A 16,862-nucleotide genomic window follows, 5' to 3' on the forward strand; every position below is an offset into this window, starting at 1 on the left:
GTATTTATTGCTGGCATAGATTAGCTAAAGTCCTGCAAATCATTGTGCCCATGCCTGGGTTTTGTAATAGTTGAGCTGTTACTGATGCTTGGGGCAAGTCCATTTCCAGTGGATTTTTTCTTCCCTCTTGTTCTGAAACAGAAAATGCTGAACTTATGTTGGTGGGTTTGCTTCTCATCAAATGCTCTGAAAAGATGCCAGAATGGAACATTTTACAGCATCAGCACTGCAGTTCTTGGAGTCTTAAGTAATGTTGTGCCTAAGTGTTATTTAAATAAGGGTTAAGAAGTGGAAAATAGCTGGAGAACTTGCAAAGTTTGTACACTGGAATTGGGTTGGGAGCATTGTGCTGATTTCCAGTTAAGCTGAGTCTGCAGTGAGGAGCACCAGTAAACCTTGGAGGATGAAGAATTGCTCCTGAATTAGGTGGGATTTAGAGAGAAAAGGCAGTAGCTGGGGAGACTGTCAAATTATTTGATCATGGCCCTCTTTATGGTTTCAGGAGGGGGTTTTTCCCCTCCAAAACTGAAAAAATTACAACTGTAGAGGTACCTGGAGGTCAGGATTCTGTTTTTGTTTTATCAAACTTCTTGGTAAACAAGATAAGTCTTGTGTGTTGAAAATAGTAATTTGTTGCAAGTGATTGGTTGTTTGGCCCTCAAAAAATGTGTTGAAAGCTTTGCTTTTTAATATGACATGGTCCATTTGTGCATAACATCCTTATTAGACAGTTGTTGTCAAAGTGCTAACAACATCTAGCACAGCAGAACTGTATTTTTCAATGCAAGCTGCTGTAGAAAAGTAATTTGTGCAGTATTTTTGTTGCTCCTGCAGCTTATCAAAAGAGAACAAAAACTTGAACACAGGCAGTCCTCAAAAATAATTTTGTTATGGGCTGTTGTTTGGCTGCAACAGAATTATGGTGGGTAAGTGTAGAGTTTGGCTCTCTTGTTGCATGTGGGGGGAGATAAATATGAAATCTCCTTCTGATCAATTAATCAATAACCCCGTGGTAGGTGGTTCTTTGTCCTGGATTATGTCTGAGTCACACACAGGACAGCTCATGGTTTGTTTGAAAGTGAAAGAGGAGCAGCAAAAATACTTTAGAGCTCTTAGAAAAGGGGCCCCTTTTGGAGCAGTCAAAAGAAGGTTTGTGAAAAGATTTACATTAATATGTGCATCTGAAAATGCTGTGCCTGTTCAGGTGAAAACTGACCTAGTTGTGTTAGTTTAAGACTGGAAGAAAACGTTGACTGTCTTGGGAATGAATCATCCCAGAATCTGCTGAATTGGAGGGAAGAGGGATCTGCATTTGGAAGGATATGAGAAGAATATGACAATTTAGAAAGGGAGAAAGGAATGGGAAGTGCAGAAACCCCGTTCCCATGTCAGTCTGCCTTTCTTATGGAGTCTGGAACTCTCCTTCCTGTGCCCATCCCTGTTTTCCTTCAGTCCTGGCCTGTCCACCTTGGGCCTTCAAGCAGCTCCTGCAGGGGTTGCCCACCCTTTAGAAGGTTCTGCAGGTGCCCCTGCTGCCCCTTGGACTCTGGTGCCTCCCTGCCACCCTGGGCACTCTGGTGCTTCACTGCCATCCTTGGCACTCTGGTGCCTCCCTGCCACCCTGGGCACTCTGGTGCCTCCCTTCCACCCTGGGCACTCTGGTGCCTCCCTTCCACCCTGGGCACTCTGGTGCTTCACTGCCATCCTTGGCACTCTGGTGCCTCCCTTCCACCCTGGGCACTCTGGTGCCTCCCTTCCACCCTGGGCACTCTGGTGCCTCCCTTCCACCCTGGGCACTCTGGTGCCTCCCTTCCACCTTGGGCACTCTGGTGCCTCCCTTCCACCTTGGGCACTCTGGTGCCTCCCTGCCACCCTGGGCACTCTGGTGCCTCCCTGCCACCCTGGGCACTCTGGTGCCTCCCTTCCACCCTGGGCACTCTGGTGCCTCCCTTCCACCCTGGGCACTCTGGTGCTTCACTGCCATCCTTGGCACTCTGGTGCCTCCCTTCCACCCTGGGCACTCTGGTGCCTCCCTTCCACCCTGGGCACTCTGGTGCCTCCCTTCCACCCTGGGCACTCTGGTGCCTCCCTTCCACCTTGGGCACTCTGGTGCCTCCCTTCCACCTTGGGCACTCTGGTGCCTCCCTGCCACCCTGGGCACTCTGGTGCCTCCCTGCCACCCTGGGCACTCTGGTGCCTCATTGCCACCCTGGGCACTCTGGTGCCTCCCTTCCACCTTGGGCACTCTGGTGCCTCCCTTCCACCTTGGGCACTCTGGTGCCTCCCTGCCACCCTGGGCACTCTGGTGCCTCCCTGCCACCCTGGGCACTCTGGTGCCTCCCTCCCACCCTGGGCACTCTGGTGCCTCCCTGCCACCCTGGGCACTCTGGTGCCTCCCTGCCACCCTGGGCACTCTGGTGCCTCCCTCCCACCCTTCCATGTGCAGCCCTTCCTGTGCCTTTTTGGCTTCGTGTTCCCCCTCCTTGGGCTCTGTGTGCTGCAGGAGGTGCTGGGCTGTGGGTTATTGCCATGGAGCTGGTTCTGGACAGCTCTTTCAGTGTCTGGATGTTTTGCAAAGAACATCTGGGCCAGGTTTCTTTTGTGTAGCTTTTTTTGTTTTTTAAAGCCCTCTTGAGCTGTATTTTGTTACAATGGTTGATAGTGACCTGACTTGTTCATACTGGGGCAAGTGTAAAATTCTGTGTTCCACGTGGTTCCTGTTGTGTGTCCCATGTACATCCAAGGGGGCAGAGAAACTGGAAAACAAGTGTTGTTTTGCACATGCTAAAACATTGAGCTTTTCTTTTCAATGAGCAGGTGACTCCTGTGTTTTGAAACAGTGGCTTGAAATGTTCTGGGCCTTTTTTAAGGAAGTACCTGCTCCCTGCTGAGTCCTCAATCAGAGTTATAAATTCTTGCAAACAGTTGTTGATACATTTCCTAGTTTTGTAGCTGTGTCTTCACAGTTATTTTTTTTTTGAATATTCATCTTGTCATGCACCTGCCTGAGCTCCTCAGTTCTTCTACCCCGACCTGGGCACGTGTGTTGTGCCCCAGCTCAGGGGTTTTCTTGCCCTTTCAGGTGTGCTGTGCTCATGTCCTGCCCCTTCCTCCTCATGCAGTGCTTTGTGTGCTTCATTCCACCATCAGGGAACACCAGAAATCACATCCCCTGCTCACGTGAGTGAGACTTGGGAACATGGAGCTGGTTTCCTCTGTAATTTTTGTCATAGGAAAATTTTAAATAAAATGCAGCGAGGAGGAAACTGGATTAAGAAAAATTAAATTTGAAACCACTGATCTTCACCTAAAAATGTGATTTTAAAGAAGACTGAGCAAGAAATTCTGGAGTATGTGGACTAGGGAATCTGGTGAGGGCAGTGGACATGGGGAGCAGGAGCTAACTGGCTGAGGGAGCAGGTTATGGGAGAAGGGCTGGATGGGCAGCGTTTGGGAGCCAGCCTTGGCAGAGAAGGAAGAAGTGCTGTGGTGCACAGGGAATTGTATCCCAGAGGAAGAGGAGGAGGCAGCCACTTCTTCAGCAGAGCCTGTGAAAACTGGAAATGAAGTCCAGCTTGCTCAGGTCTGACTGTCAGTAACTCTGCTCCCTGCAAACAGAACATGTTTCTTGCTTGTGCAGTTGCTGGAAATCATGGATATGATGGTGATCCCTCAGTTATCCCAGAGCACCCTGGGAGAGGTGGTGAGCCCCTGGGATGAGGAGTTGCATTCATAGGCTGAGGGTGCTGTGCTGTGGAGGCTTTTGGTTTAATGCTGACCTTAAATAAGCATCAAAATGGCATTGGTGGTGAAGTTTAATATTGACACTTCCCACCTTCATGTTCCTCGTAAGATCTTTGCCCCATGATTTGATTGGAGATACAGCCATTAATTAATTGATTGTGTACAGTTACCTTTGTGTACCTGCCTAGTTCTGGGTGCAGGACAGGCTTGTGCTCAGGTGAGTCAAGGCCACCAGCAGAACTTTTGCTCCAGCCACCTTGAGCTGGAGTGGATGTCACGAGCAGAGTGAGGAGCTGCAGGACAGAGCAAGTCTCAGTTACAGAATTCAGAAGCAAAATCAAAAATTTAAACCAGACTTCTCCAATATGGATTAACATGTTCACTGGACTGGTCAGGTTAGAGAAGTGCTGGGCCTTTGTGCTTGAAACAGAATTGGAAGTCTGTGTTTAAAATAAATTTTAATTTCAGCTGGAGGGGTTCCCCTCTAGAAGACACGAGAGTTTCACACTTGTGGCTTCTGTCATGGGCTCATCAATGTCTGAAGCATCAAGTAATAAAAACAAATTGCAGTAGACATTGTTTCATGTAGCAGTGGCCTAATGTGATAACTTCTATTTGTTCCAGGGCTATATTTATTTTAATTTACTTTATTTCTTGCAGTAGCTGCCACAGAAGGGACAGTGTTTGACTTGATCTGTCCAGAATGGAAATTTAATACTCTCTGCCTCCATCTTCTTGTTTGACAGATTGAAATAATGTCATGCCTTCGTAGAAAACCTCTGAACAGCCAAAAAACCCCTTCAGAATGAGACTCCTTGCACTGGGAAATGCTCAGCAAGTGTCCTGTTAATGGAGGAGTGAGGCACAGAAAGGCTGAGCCCAGTGGTCTGTTCTGACACAAGGGCTGAGCTCGTGTCTGTGGGGGCTGGTGGCACAGCCAAAGCTCAGCCAGAGCCGTGGGCAGGGGGCCTGCACTGCTCCCAGTGAGCTTCAGGCCAGGCTTGCAATGTGAGAAATTCTGTGCTCTTCCCCCTGAGGATGTGAAGGGCTGAAGGGCTGGACTGTCCTTGGCTGGCCAGAAACCTTTTGTTGGTTCCCAAACTTCTGCCACCTCCACAGTTACAGCCACAGAAAGCACTGGGGGGGTTTGGTCGTAACTTTTCTGAAGGAATATCATCCTCTGACAAGCTGGAACCCTTATTAGCTCCTGAACCAACCCATGCTGTCACTGCAGCCTCTGAAGCCTTTGGAATTCCAGGGTGCCACAAGTTTCATGGGGTTTAACCTTCCTGGAGGTTTGCTCTTGGAATTCCTTGGCTTGCACTTGTGTAAAGGCATCTTCTCTTTGATGATGAGCAAGTCCAACAAGGAATTCATATAGTTGCTCTTTAATATGTCTTCTTTTTTTCTTTAATTAAGCTGATAGAATCTCAATCAGCTTGACTTGGTTTTTAAACTCTTGGCAATGATCACTGAGTTCAAAAGTTGCTGTGAAGGTGCCCACAGAGTGTAAGTATCCATGAGCCTGATTTCTGTGGTGGTCCCAGGGTTTAAAATACTGTGGATTGTCCTCTGGGGGGAAAAAGGATGTTTTCTGTGGGGCTGCTCATTCTGGAGAGGGAGATCTCTGACTATGTTTGTTTGTAGTTCTTTGGCAAATGAGATCAAATTGAATTCTCACCTGGAGAGAGAAAAGCCTGGACTCTGTAATGTGTGTGTTTTCTCTTGGGTGGGAGCTGAAAGCCTGTGGACCTTTCAGTGATTCTCTCGTTTTCTGTGGTGGGTCAGGATTTAGGAAAGCCTGGATGATGCTGTTAATGTCTCAGAAGGCTTGTTTTCCTGAGTTTTTTATCTAACCACGTGCCCCTCCTGACATTCAATAAAACAATTATTGTTGCCAATATTAAAAGCCATTACTGTTGCTGTGTTTAGCTCACAAATAGGTAATGCACATTATATATTTAATTACTTGAAGGGGAAAATGGGAAGGATGAGTTACTTCTACCAGAGTCTCAGTTGTCCATACTGAGGGATATAACATTCCATGGGCCAGTCACAGAGGAGCATGTCATTACTTAGAATGGCACCTCAAATGGTGTCCAGAGAGCAGGATTTTATTTTCTTCTGGGTTGAGGAAATACCACTTTTCCCCGTTGTTTCCATTTGCTGTCTGCAGTGGAAATGCCTCGTTTGTGGTGAGAGGCTGGTTGGGTGTGGGGGTCAGGCAGGTGAGCACAGACTGGAACCCACCAGGGTTTTCAGATCTCTCAGGAACTGGAATTTGGGATAATTTGGCCCTCAGAGGATTCATGCAGGACTGCTGGCAATGAGAACTTCCACCAACAGATCTTCAGCATTACCTTTGTGCCCAAGGACACATTTCTGCTGCACTCACATGTCTATTCTGGAGCCCAGTACTGTGACATAAAATGGGATTGATGGGAAAGAGGGGAGTAGAGGAGTTGAATTTTTTCCCCCTTAGCCTACTGTCCCAAGCATGAAAATCCTATTTAGCCTCATAGAGGAGCCTTATCTTTATATCTCTTACAGCAATTACAGACTTACCTGCCTGAAATGCAAAGACTTTTTGGAATGCATGGATTGATAGTTAGGGTGGTTTCTGTACTGTAGTACCCAAGGGTGTTTCCCCACTTGGCATCTCAGGTGTTTTTCTGTCCTCTGCCAGGAACATAGAGAGAAATCTGTGCATGTCCTGGTGATTCTTGGCATGATCACATTGGCCAAGAAGGCCAATGGGGTCCTGGCCTGGATCCAAACTAGCGTGGCCAGCAGGCCCAGGGCAGTGACCCTTCCCATGGACTCTGCCTTGGGGAGGCCACACCTTGAGTGTTGTGTTCAGTTCTGGGCCCCTCAGTTCAGGAAAGAGATTGAGGGGCTGGAGCAGGGCCAGACAAGAGCAACGAGGCTGGAGAAGGGACTGGATGTGGCACTGAGTGTCCTCTTAAACACCTCCAGGGACAGAGTGCCATGGGCTGGTGATCACAGTGGGGTTGGATCAAGACATGGTGGATTTGATAATCTGAGGTTTCTTCCAACCCAACTGAGAAGAGCAACAAGGCTGGAGAAGGGACTGGAGCACAAGTGCTGTGGGGAGAGGCTGAGGGAGCTGGGGGTGTTTAGCCTGGAGAAGAGGAGGCTCAGAGGTGACCTCAGCACTGTCTGGAACTGCCTGAAGGGAAGTTCTGGCCGGGTGGGGGTTGGTCTCTTCTCCCAGGCACTCAGCAATAGGACAAGGGGGCACGATGGGCTCAAGCTCTGCCAGGGGAAATTCAAGTTGGAGATCAGAAAGAAATTCTTTGCAGAGAGAGTGCTCAGGGATTGGAATGGGCTGCCCAGAGAGGGGGTGGATTCCCCATCCCTGGAGGTTTTTCAGCTGAGCTTGGCCGTGGCACTGAGTGCCATGATCTGGTAAAGGGATTGGAGTTGGACCAAGGGTTGGACTTGATGATCTTGGAGGTCTTTTCCAACCCAATCCATTCTATGATTCTATGATTATTTATCCCTGTAATTTTTCAATTTTCTCTTACCCTTTCCTTTCTTACAGCCCTTTTAGGGTCTCCAGCTGGTGCAATGCAGAACTCCCTGGGTTCTGTTGGCACGGGCCAGCAGAACACCCCATCGCTCAGCAACCCCAACCCCATCGACCCCAGCTCCATGCAGAGAGCCTACGCTGCCCTGGGGCTGCCCTATGGCAACCAGCCCCAGGCCCAGCTGCAGCCCCAGGTGCAGGGCCAGCAGCCAGCACAGCCCCAGGCTCACCAGCAGATGAGGACCATTAATGCACTGGGTAGGTGGAGGAAACACCGAGAAACCAGGTGTTAAAATAATTGACATTGAATTTTTAGGGTGGTCTGGTATTTTGCTCCTTTAGAGTAGTCATGCTGTTTGTATTCACTGCTAATCATTTATTGAAGTATTGAATATATTGCTTTTGCCAAATAGCAGGAGTTTTAGTTTATTTTGAATTACAGCTCAGAGCTTGTTGTGTGAGGTGATGAGACAGAATTGCTGAAGAATTTTGCTTTACCAGTTATCACCTGTTCTAACAGACAGTTCTGTCTCAAATGCCACTTTCTTTCTCTGGCTTCTTAATATTACCACCTTTTTAGTTTATTGTTCTAATATTAAGAGTTTATGAATTTAAAATTTCAATAGACTCATTTTTGTAGTTCAGACTGAAAGTAACTTGAGTCTGTCAGTGGCTCTATCTTTGCCCTGCAGCAGATACTATTATAGAAATACCTTCCTGATACTCTGCTTCTTCCATTAACCTCTTGGGTCAGTAAAGTATATTTTTGTCATGTTATTGTCAAAATTGTGAACTGTGTGCCAATGATGTTTAATTTTGTCCCAAAGGAGCCAACCAGATGAACCTTCCTGCAGGAGGAATAACAACAGACCAGCAGCCCGGTCTGATTTCTGAAACTGCTCTTCCAACATCCCTTGGGACAAATAAGTAATGCACACATTTTCATTCTTGCTCAATTAAACATTTATTTACATGCTTATGAATGTAAATAAGAAGCTGCTTTAGAAACTGATGGTGTTGGCATGGAAATGGTCAGTGATATCCATAGTGCACTCTGCTTTCCTGCTTCAACTCCAGGGCTGCCTCTTTGTGCCTCCTGAGAGCCCTGAAATATTCAGTAGTTTTAAACGAATTTCCAAAGGGAGAATGTTTTGTATTTTTAAGTGTTCAGATATGTTAACAGTTGTGGTTCTCTGTCATTCCTGCTGTGTCTTGTAAACTCCTGAGCTTTGCTGCTGTTGATACCAAAATTTCACTCAGGGACTATTTGATGTAACAGCTAAAAAATTATGAAAAGCAACGACTGAAAAATTACTTCAGGCATCAAAGCTACAAGAGAACTCTGCATTGTTGTAACAGCCCCCTGTGTGTGTGTTTCAGCCCACTCATGACTGATGGCACAAGCTCTGGCAGTGTGGGGAACCTCAGCTCGATGCCAACGGCCGCGCCGCCCTCGAGCACCGGGGTAAGGAAAGCATGGCATGAACATGTCACTCAGGACCTGCGCAATCATTTAGTGCACAAACTGTGAGTATCCACCAAGGCTGCCTTTTCCTCTCTGTTTTTAAAGAGTTTCGTTGCTGTAGTTCTACTGTTAAGCTGGAAAAGTTCTCAGTAATGGTCCTCTGGGCCACTGAGGATGAGCTGTGACCTTTAGTCCTCCTCTTCAGTTCTTTGTGCTCACTAAGGAGTGGGCATGGAAGTAGTTTATATTGCCAGTAAATTTGCTCTGCTGTACTGAACAGGTATTTAAACTCCAGACTGTTAAACCTCACTTTATTTTCATCATTGAATTTGCTTTAATCTAGTGAGAAATAGTAAAATATTCTTTCTTTTTTTAACAAGTTTGATGTGCTTTTCCACCCCTGGTGTATAAAGGAATGGCCAGGGTGATTGTCATAAAGCTGCATTGATTTTTGATGTTTCTCTGAAGAATTTCTCTTCTGTTGTTGCTCCTTCCCTGCAGAGTCCAAGCCATCTTTCCCACTCCTGATCCCGCCGCGCTGAAGGATCGGCGCATGGAGAACCTGGTGGCTTATGCCAGGAAGGTGGAGGGAGACATGTATGAGTCTGCCAATAGCAGGGTATGTTGCCTGACCCAGCTGTCCAGCAGCTGTTAAACAACTGTGGTACCACTGGTGTTACAAGTGTAATGGAAACCACAGAGAATCATTTCACTGCTTCCTCAATAAGGAAAGTCGTGTTTTCTGTCTATGACAGTGTTTGTGTAGTCCCAAGACAGCTGATTGATGTCACTCCAAGCTGATTCACCTCCTCAGCTCCCTGAAAACTAGACAGCATCACCCCAGCCCTACCTGAATTCCTCCTGAAGGTGTGATTGGTGTGCCCAAAGCTGAGCTTGCAGTTCTTGCTGTTTCCCTTTCTGGCCTCCTCCCTCTTTGGAAGTCTGTGAACAGCAGTTTTAAAACTTCAGCGTTTCTTTGCCAGTGGAGTTTTTTTCTAGGGCCCAGTGCTGTTCCACTGCTTACCTTCCACCTGCACTACTGGATTAGTTCCCTGCTCAGCAGCACCCAGAGTGGTTTGGCAAAGGCACAGGAAATCAGTTTGCCTGCCTTTGTCCTTGTGCATGGAAACAAGACACAATTCCTGTTCATGATTTTCACGCTGTGTGCAAAGAGGTGTCAGTTCCAGTCTCTCCTACTCAGAGGGAGCAAACCCCTGTGGGTTGGCAGGCTGAGGGTATGACATTGTGGGGACTCCACCCTAAAGGAACCACTCCCTGAAAGTTACTGGGAAAAGACATCGTTGGTAGTGCCAGTAATAGCAGCCAGTGAGATCTTACCTGGTGAGAATCCTGAGATCCTTTCTTAACTAAGGAGTAGTTAGTGGCATTTCAGGTGATAGTTATTCAGTAAGACACTTCTCTGCCCCTCTCAGCCCATTTCCCAGAAGAACTGACGCTGGAAGGCGAGTTCTATTTCCTAGAGATAAGTAGGCAGTGGCCAAATACTGCTGTTGTGTCAGTGCTGGTCAGTGACCATGTTGGATCCTCCTTGGAGCTGCTGAGAGGGGGATTACAGGGAAGTCCTGGATGTGATCACCCCTGGTCACCCTGGCAGCTTTAGAGACCAGTTGTAGAGAGAGGGAGGATTTCATGGACATACATGGGTGTCTAAGTACCTTCTCAGTAAGGATGAGCATAGTAAACCCCTGGTTATAAAATGAAATGTCTTCTGGCAGACAAACACACAGAAGTGTCTTCTCTTCACCCTTCAATGTACCTGTCAGAGCCTCATTGCCAGGAGTTGCTGTTGTTGGAATCCATCCGATGTGTTTGGCTCCAAACAGCAAACTTGGAAGAAGGGAGTCATTCAGAGTTTATTGACAATGCCGTGAGGAATCAAGCCCTTCTTTTTCAGCAGCTTCTGTTCTACTTTGACATTGGAAAGCACATTAGTGAGAGGCATCATTGCAAGCAGTTTGACTCTGTGCTGGTGGTGTGTGCTGCTTGTGAACACAGCCTGCTCAGGAACCTTTGCAGGGGGAAAGCAGCATAATAATAAGTTTGCAGGTAGGGAGTTAGAGGTGAAGTGGCTTGAGCAGGAGGAGAGAAGGAACTGTAGAGCTTCTGTACTGAACAGCAGAAAGTGCTGCACTGATTTTTGAGGCATTGGAGGAAGGAAATTACCTAAAGCCAAAGCTTTAGATTGCATCACTGGACTTGCTTAACAAGGCTGCTGAGGAATACCCAGCACACACTGAGTTTTCTGAAATGAACTCAATCCTGCTGTAATAACAGATTGTGGTTTTGGTGGAAGTTGAATAAAGACACTGCCTGTGGGACAAGCATCACCCACCCTGTGCTCAGTGTAACAGTGGCTGCTGAGAGCGTAGGTGACCCCCCAGAGAAATGTAGTTTTGGGGGTTTGTGGGAGGTTTTTGCCTTTCACAGGTGCATCATCTCCTGCCCTTGGCAGGTGTATGTCCAGCAGTTACTGACAGGCAGAATTGTCTCCCTGGTGTGCACTGTGACTGTCTTATTGGATCAGCTGTCAGTGTGGGTTGAGTAAAATGGATTTTTCATCTTGTACAGATGTAGTGTTTAGTTGTCTGTGCCTGTGGACTATTTTTCACTGAATTTCCTCCATTCCTTTGAGGTTTTGCCTGGTTTTGTTTATCTCTTGCCATGATTGTTGAATTGTTGATAGTCAGATTCTTTAGGAAAAGAGCAGTTCTTTCATGTAAAAATTGATGTGTTCTTAACATCTGTCTCCTGAAGTTTATTCAGTGTAACTGTGTGCTGGGAATATCTTTTTCATTTGTCTTTTAGTAGAAATGTTTATTATGAAAATAACATTTAAAATCAGTTACATTGAGAAACTAAACCACAACATCCTAGTTTTTATTGAAGCAACAGGGAACCTCCAGCCTTCTCCTTTGCTAATCTACTCAGAGCAGGTGTGAAGGGTTAGCTATAAAGCAACTCTGTTTCCTGGAAACTTGGGTTTAACTTTTCTGTATTAAAACAGTGATAATTCTGAAAAGAAATACTTCTTTTCCAAATAGGTATTAACCCCCAAACCCCAGGTGAATAGAATTAGCTCAGTTGGTTCAAACTTGGCTGTAATAATGCCAAGGTCATGGGTTCAATCCCCTGTGTGGGCCATTGACTTAAGAGTTGGACTTGATGATCCTTGTGGGTCCCTTCCAGCTCAGAATAGTCTGGGATTCTGAGAATAGAATGGAATGGAATGGAATGGAATGGAATGGAATGGAATGGAATGGAATAGAATAGAATAGAATAGAATAGAATAGAATAGAATAGAATAGAATAGAATAGAATAGAATAGAATAGAATAGAATCAGCTGGGTTGGAAGAGACCTCTAAGATCATCAAGTTCAACCCTTGATCCAACCCCACTATGATCACCAGATCATGGCACTCATTGCTACATCCAGTCTCATCTTAAAAACCTCCAAAGATAGAGAATCCACCCCAATCTGGGCCAGGCGTTCCAATGCCCGACCATTCACTCTGTACAGAATTTCTTACAGAAATTTCTTACAGGTGGTGGTATTCAGGTAGTAAATGAAACTAAATGAGTTCTGCTGCTGTTTTCTTATATGTGATGCTGAGTATTTTTTCCCCTTTTAGGATGAATACTACCATTTACTAGCAGAGAAGATCTATAAGATACAGAAGGAGCTGGAGGAGAAGCGGCGGTCTCGTCTGCACAAGCAGGGGATGCTGGGGAACCAGCCAGCCTTGCAGAGCGCGGGGCCGCAGCCGCCCGGCATCCCGCAGGTGGCAGCGGCCATGGGCCAGGCACAGCCCGTGCGGCCACCCAGTGAGTGTTGGGGGGTGTCCCTGCTCTTCCTGTGCTCTCCTGGGGTTGTGGGTTAAGCTAGGCCTAAACTTAGGCTGTAGTTTTCAGAGTATGTATGTATGTATGGGCAGGCTTCCTGAATTGAAGATTTGGGAAGGGCTCTCCCAAGGTCTTCCAGCCTACACAGTGAATTTTTTAGGTGAGGCGCAGCCTGAGTGAAACTGGCCCCACCCTTTGCTCCTGGGGTTCATCTGCCACAGCCAAGCGAGCTGGGACAGGGACAGTGAAGTCCTCAGGACTAGAAACTACAGCCCTCGGTGTTCCCAGATGGTCTCCCATCCTCAGGACTAAAACCTACAGCCCTCGGTGTTCCCTCCTCAGGACTAAAACCTACGACCCTCGGGGTTCCCAGGGGGTCTCCCATCCTCAGGACTAAAACCTACGGCCCTCGGGGTTCCCAGGGGGTCTCCCATCCTCAGGACTAGAACCTACAGCCCTCGGTGTTCCCAGCGGGTCTCCCATCCTCAGGACTAGAACCTACAGCCCTCGGTGTTCCCAGGAGGTCTCCCATCCTCAGGACTAAAACCTACAGCCCTCGGTGTTCCCAGAGGGTCTCCCATCCTCAGGACTAGAACCTACAGCCCTCGGTGTTCCCAGAGGGTCTCCCATCCTCAGGACTAGAACCTACAGCCCTTGGTGTTCCCAGGGGGTCTCCCATCCAAGTACCAACCAGGGCTGACCCTGCTGAGCTTCTGAGATCAGAATCCTGCAGGATTGTATTCAATTGATGACATAAAAAACCAAAAGAAACTGGTACAAAACACATTCTCCAGGCAACTCCAGCAGCATACCCCTGTCAGGGAGGCATTTAACTAAAATCAGCTGCCTGGAGCTGGGTCAGGCCACCTGGCAACCGACTTCTGTTGGCCAATGGTGTTCCATACCATATTTCAACATCATTTTGAATATAAAAGCAAGTGTAGGAGGGGCTTAGTGCAGTTCCTTCATGGGTTCTTGCCTGAGAAAGACACACTGTGCTGTCCCAGGAGGACCAGGCCCAGCACTGGGACATGGTATCTACTACCACCATGTTACCTTAGGGAAGTACAATGTTTGTGCTTAGTCTTTCTCTCTGCTTGGGTCTGTCCCTCGGGAGATTGAGTTCTCAAGTGATTTGTAGCTAGAATGGTGGGATTTGTGTTCAGTGAGGATTGGGGAGTTATTTTTTTTATTTCTAACGTGTGTAAGTCTGTGTTATATTGTAGTTCTCTTTTAATTTTCTCTTTTCTGTATAAATGTATATAATTACGTTACGTTTAAATCTTGGAGGTTTTTTTCTCCCTTTTCTCAGGGGAGATGGAGGGAGATTGAGTTTGTATTGGGCACTTGGCATTTTGCCATCTCAGCTCAAGACTCCTGGTAACCTCCAGGCTGTATTTTCCATTGGTTTTGCTGACCTCTCCTCTGTTGTGTTGCAGATGGGCCAATGTCCATGCCAACCGTGCCTATCAGTCGTATGCAGGTTTCTCAAGGTATCTGTTTTCCTCTCTTATTGCCATTTGTGGGTTTAAAATAATCATTGGGGAGAAAAGCTGATCTTGTGTTGGGTTTTTTGGAGTTGGGAGGGAAGTTTGGGGTCTTCCTGTTTCCAGCATCATTCTTTGTTGCTGTGTGGCAGGAACTGTCCCAAGTGCAGCCTTCAGAGTCCAAAACTTTCCCAGCATTTGGGCATTAATTCAGTCCTTCCAAAGGGACAGTTCAAGCAGGAATACTGTGGATAATCTCATTGAAAACACTGCAAAGGGGGAAGGATGTTGGCATTTGTTCATCAGTTAATGTACCTGTAGCTGGACACGTAGCACATTAATCCTGGAATGTGTGTAACTCCTGATACACTTTCTTGGTTTCTGATGCAAAGTGCATCTGAAAAAGCCTTGGAGCTTGTTCACAGCACTTGCCATCACTGATTGAAGCTGCTGTGAGCTCAGGAGTGGGTTTTATCTGAAAAATAAAACCCCATGACTTCTGGGTGCTTCAGCTTCCTTATAGAAAGTGTCCCCAGGTATTTTATTTCATGGTTCAGAGTTTGTACTCAGTCAAAACTTGTGATGAAATGTCCTTGGGAAGTTAAATCTTTTAAAATGCATTTGAATAGGAGAACAAGCTGATAGGGAGTGTAGCTCCATAACTACACCTTGAGCCAAGTGTGGGTTTTTAAAGGGGTTAAATGTTTTGTATAAAAAGCACAACCCCAGTTAAGAATTTTGCCGGCTTTTGTCCTGATTGAGGCTTGGAGTTGCCTTCATATATACAATGTGTATTTTTATCATATTTACTTCAACCATTTCAGTGAGCCCTGAATAAGACATTGCTGTTTCAAAGCAAATGCCTGATTGTAAGAAACCATCCCAAGGTATTATTTATAAATAGCATCGTGTCTCTGCAGATCATCCACACTCCTCATCTTTTGCATTGAATTTTTTTTCAGACCTCAAAAATGGTATTTCATCCTAACTGGTGTTTCTCTAAATTCTTCTTGCATCCTGATCTGTGTGGGAAGTCAAATAGTCTGAACTGAGTTAAAAGATAAAGCGCAGAGCAGTCGAATTTCAGTCATAGTAACTGTTGATATTATAGTAGAATAACCTCTGTGCCTTGCTCCTAATGAGTTGTTTTGGGGGTGCATTTGCAGGAATGAATCAGTTTAACCCCATGTCCATAGGGAATGTACAGATGCCACAGGCCCCGCTGGGACCGCGGGCAGCGTCTCCGATGAACCACCCGGTGCAGATGAACAGCATGGGCGCCGTGCCCGCGGTTCGTACCCCCTGCCCACACCCTGTCCCTCAGCAGCTGGGGCCCTTCTGGCACAGCCATGGCACAGAGCAGGGCTGGAAACTGGGGGCGGTTCTGTGGAATGGCTTTTGTTGAGGCACTTGGTTTCAGTATTTACCTGTTCTCAAAAGCCAAGCCAACCTCTAGAGGTGTGTGCCAGCGGGGCAGTAATTCCAGCTGTCTGTGGAATTCCCATGTGTCTGTGCATGATTCTTTCAGAAACTGGCTTTGCAGTATTCACTCCTTCTTTATTCCTCTGTGAAAACATGTTTGATTCTTTAAAAAAACAAAAATATTTTTGGGTTTTGCTGGATTCTCTGTTATCTCAGAGAGCAAACACTCTCAGTAGATTTGGAGTATTACCTGTTTAAAAATAACTCTCTCATGAATGCTGGGGAACAAATGCTGAAGTTCTGTGCATATCCCCACTTCCATTTGGTTTGCTGCAGCCAGTTTTCCTCTAATTTTTTTGGTTGATTACTTTGAGGGTATTTTCCTTTGTCTTGCTCCATAGTACTAGAGGGTAATTAGTTCATTTGGGTGTTAATTTTCAGATGGCAATGTCTCCTTCCCGAATGCCTCAGCCACAGAACATGATGGGAGCTCATTCCAACAACATGATGGGTCAGGCTCCCACCCAGAACCAATTCCTGCCCCAGAATCAGTTCCCTGCATCCACTGGGACAATGAATGTGAACAATGTGGGCATGGCTCAGTCAACAGCTCAGGCTGGGGTGGCACAGGTAAGATGGGGTTTCTAATCAGAGTTATTTGCTCTTAATTATTTTGCTTTATTGTATTGTGTTTGGTTATTTGTGTTTCCATCCCCAGTGTCAGTGCAGTCACCCCAGCCTTGGGGCATCCTGGGTTACCTCTCCCTTCTCCAGAAGCTCTTGCACAACCCACTGGCATCTGCGGATGGGGGCGCAACGCCCTGTAATTCCTGATTTAAATCCCTCACAAATGCTTGCTGGCAAGGGGTTTAGGGGGAATATCAGAAATCAGTTTCTGGGATGTTTAGGAACATATGTTTCATCTCTGTGTGGACCCGAGGAGCTAACTTTAAATCAGGAGTTATAATGAAGTGGTTGGGCAAGAGCTGAAGTTTGTTTTAACCTCTCTGCTTCTGGAGACAAAATCGTTGGTTTTTTTCTTGGAACATTTTCCTGGGGCATTAGTGATCAGGTGAAGTAGCAGCTGTGCTTATGATGCCAAAGTGTGTGCTCTTCCACAGGGAAGGGCTTGTTGTTTATAACTCAGAGTCCAAGGAATTTAGGCTAGTTAAGACCTCCAGAGTTCTCTAGTCCAGCCCCCTCCTCAAACAAGAGATGTCTTAGGACAGGTTATGAAGGGCTCTGTCGAGTCAAGTTTGGAATATCTTCAGTTTCTTGGTCCCTGGCTCAGTTGTTTGATTGCCTTTGTGGTGAACATTTGTTTTTCTAATG

General features: G+C 46.6%; 1 protein-coding gene across 5 annotated transcripts in view; it reads left to right on the forward strand.

Annotated features, from left to right (window-relative positions):
* CREBBP (CREB binding protein) overlaps positions 1–16,862 on the forward strand; it is a 108,530-nt gene that overhangs the window by 57,154 nt on the left and 34,514 nt on the right. For 4 of the 5 annotated variants that reach the window (XM_071571648.1, XM_071571652.1, XM_071571649.1 and 1 more), the window contains 8 exons: positions 7,310–7,552; positions 8,122–8,221; positions 8,675–8,821; positions 9,261–9,378; positions 12,411–12,603; positions 14,061–14,114; positions 15,275–15,399; positions 15,972–16,160. In XM_071571648.1, the coding sequence (XP_071427749.1) occupies positions 7,310–7,552; positions 8,122–8,221; positions 8,675–8,821; positions 9,261–9,378; positions 12,411–12,603; positions 14,061–14,114; positions 15,275–15,399; positions 15,972–16,160 (1,169 nt within the window). The remainder of the gene's footprint in view (positions 1–7,309; positions 7,553–8,121; positions 8,222–8,674; positions 8,822–9,260; positions 9,379–12,410; positions 12,604–14,060; positions 14,115–15,274; positions 15,400–15,971; positions 16,161–16,862) is intronic. The other variant, XM_071571650.1, reaches the window with a different exon arrangement.

Source organism: Pithys albifrons, chromosome 16, assembly GCF_047495875.1.
Source record: "Pithys albifrons albifrons isolate INPA30051 chromosome 16, PitAlb_v1, whole genome shotgun sequence".
Classification (NCBI taxonomy): Eukaryota; Metazoa; Chordata; class Aves; order Passeriformes; family Thamnophilidae; genus Pithys; species Pithys albifrons.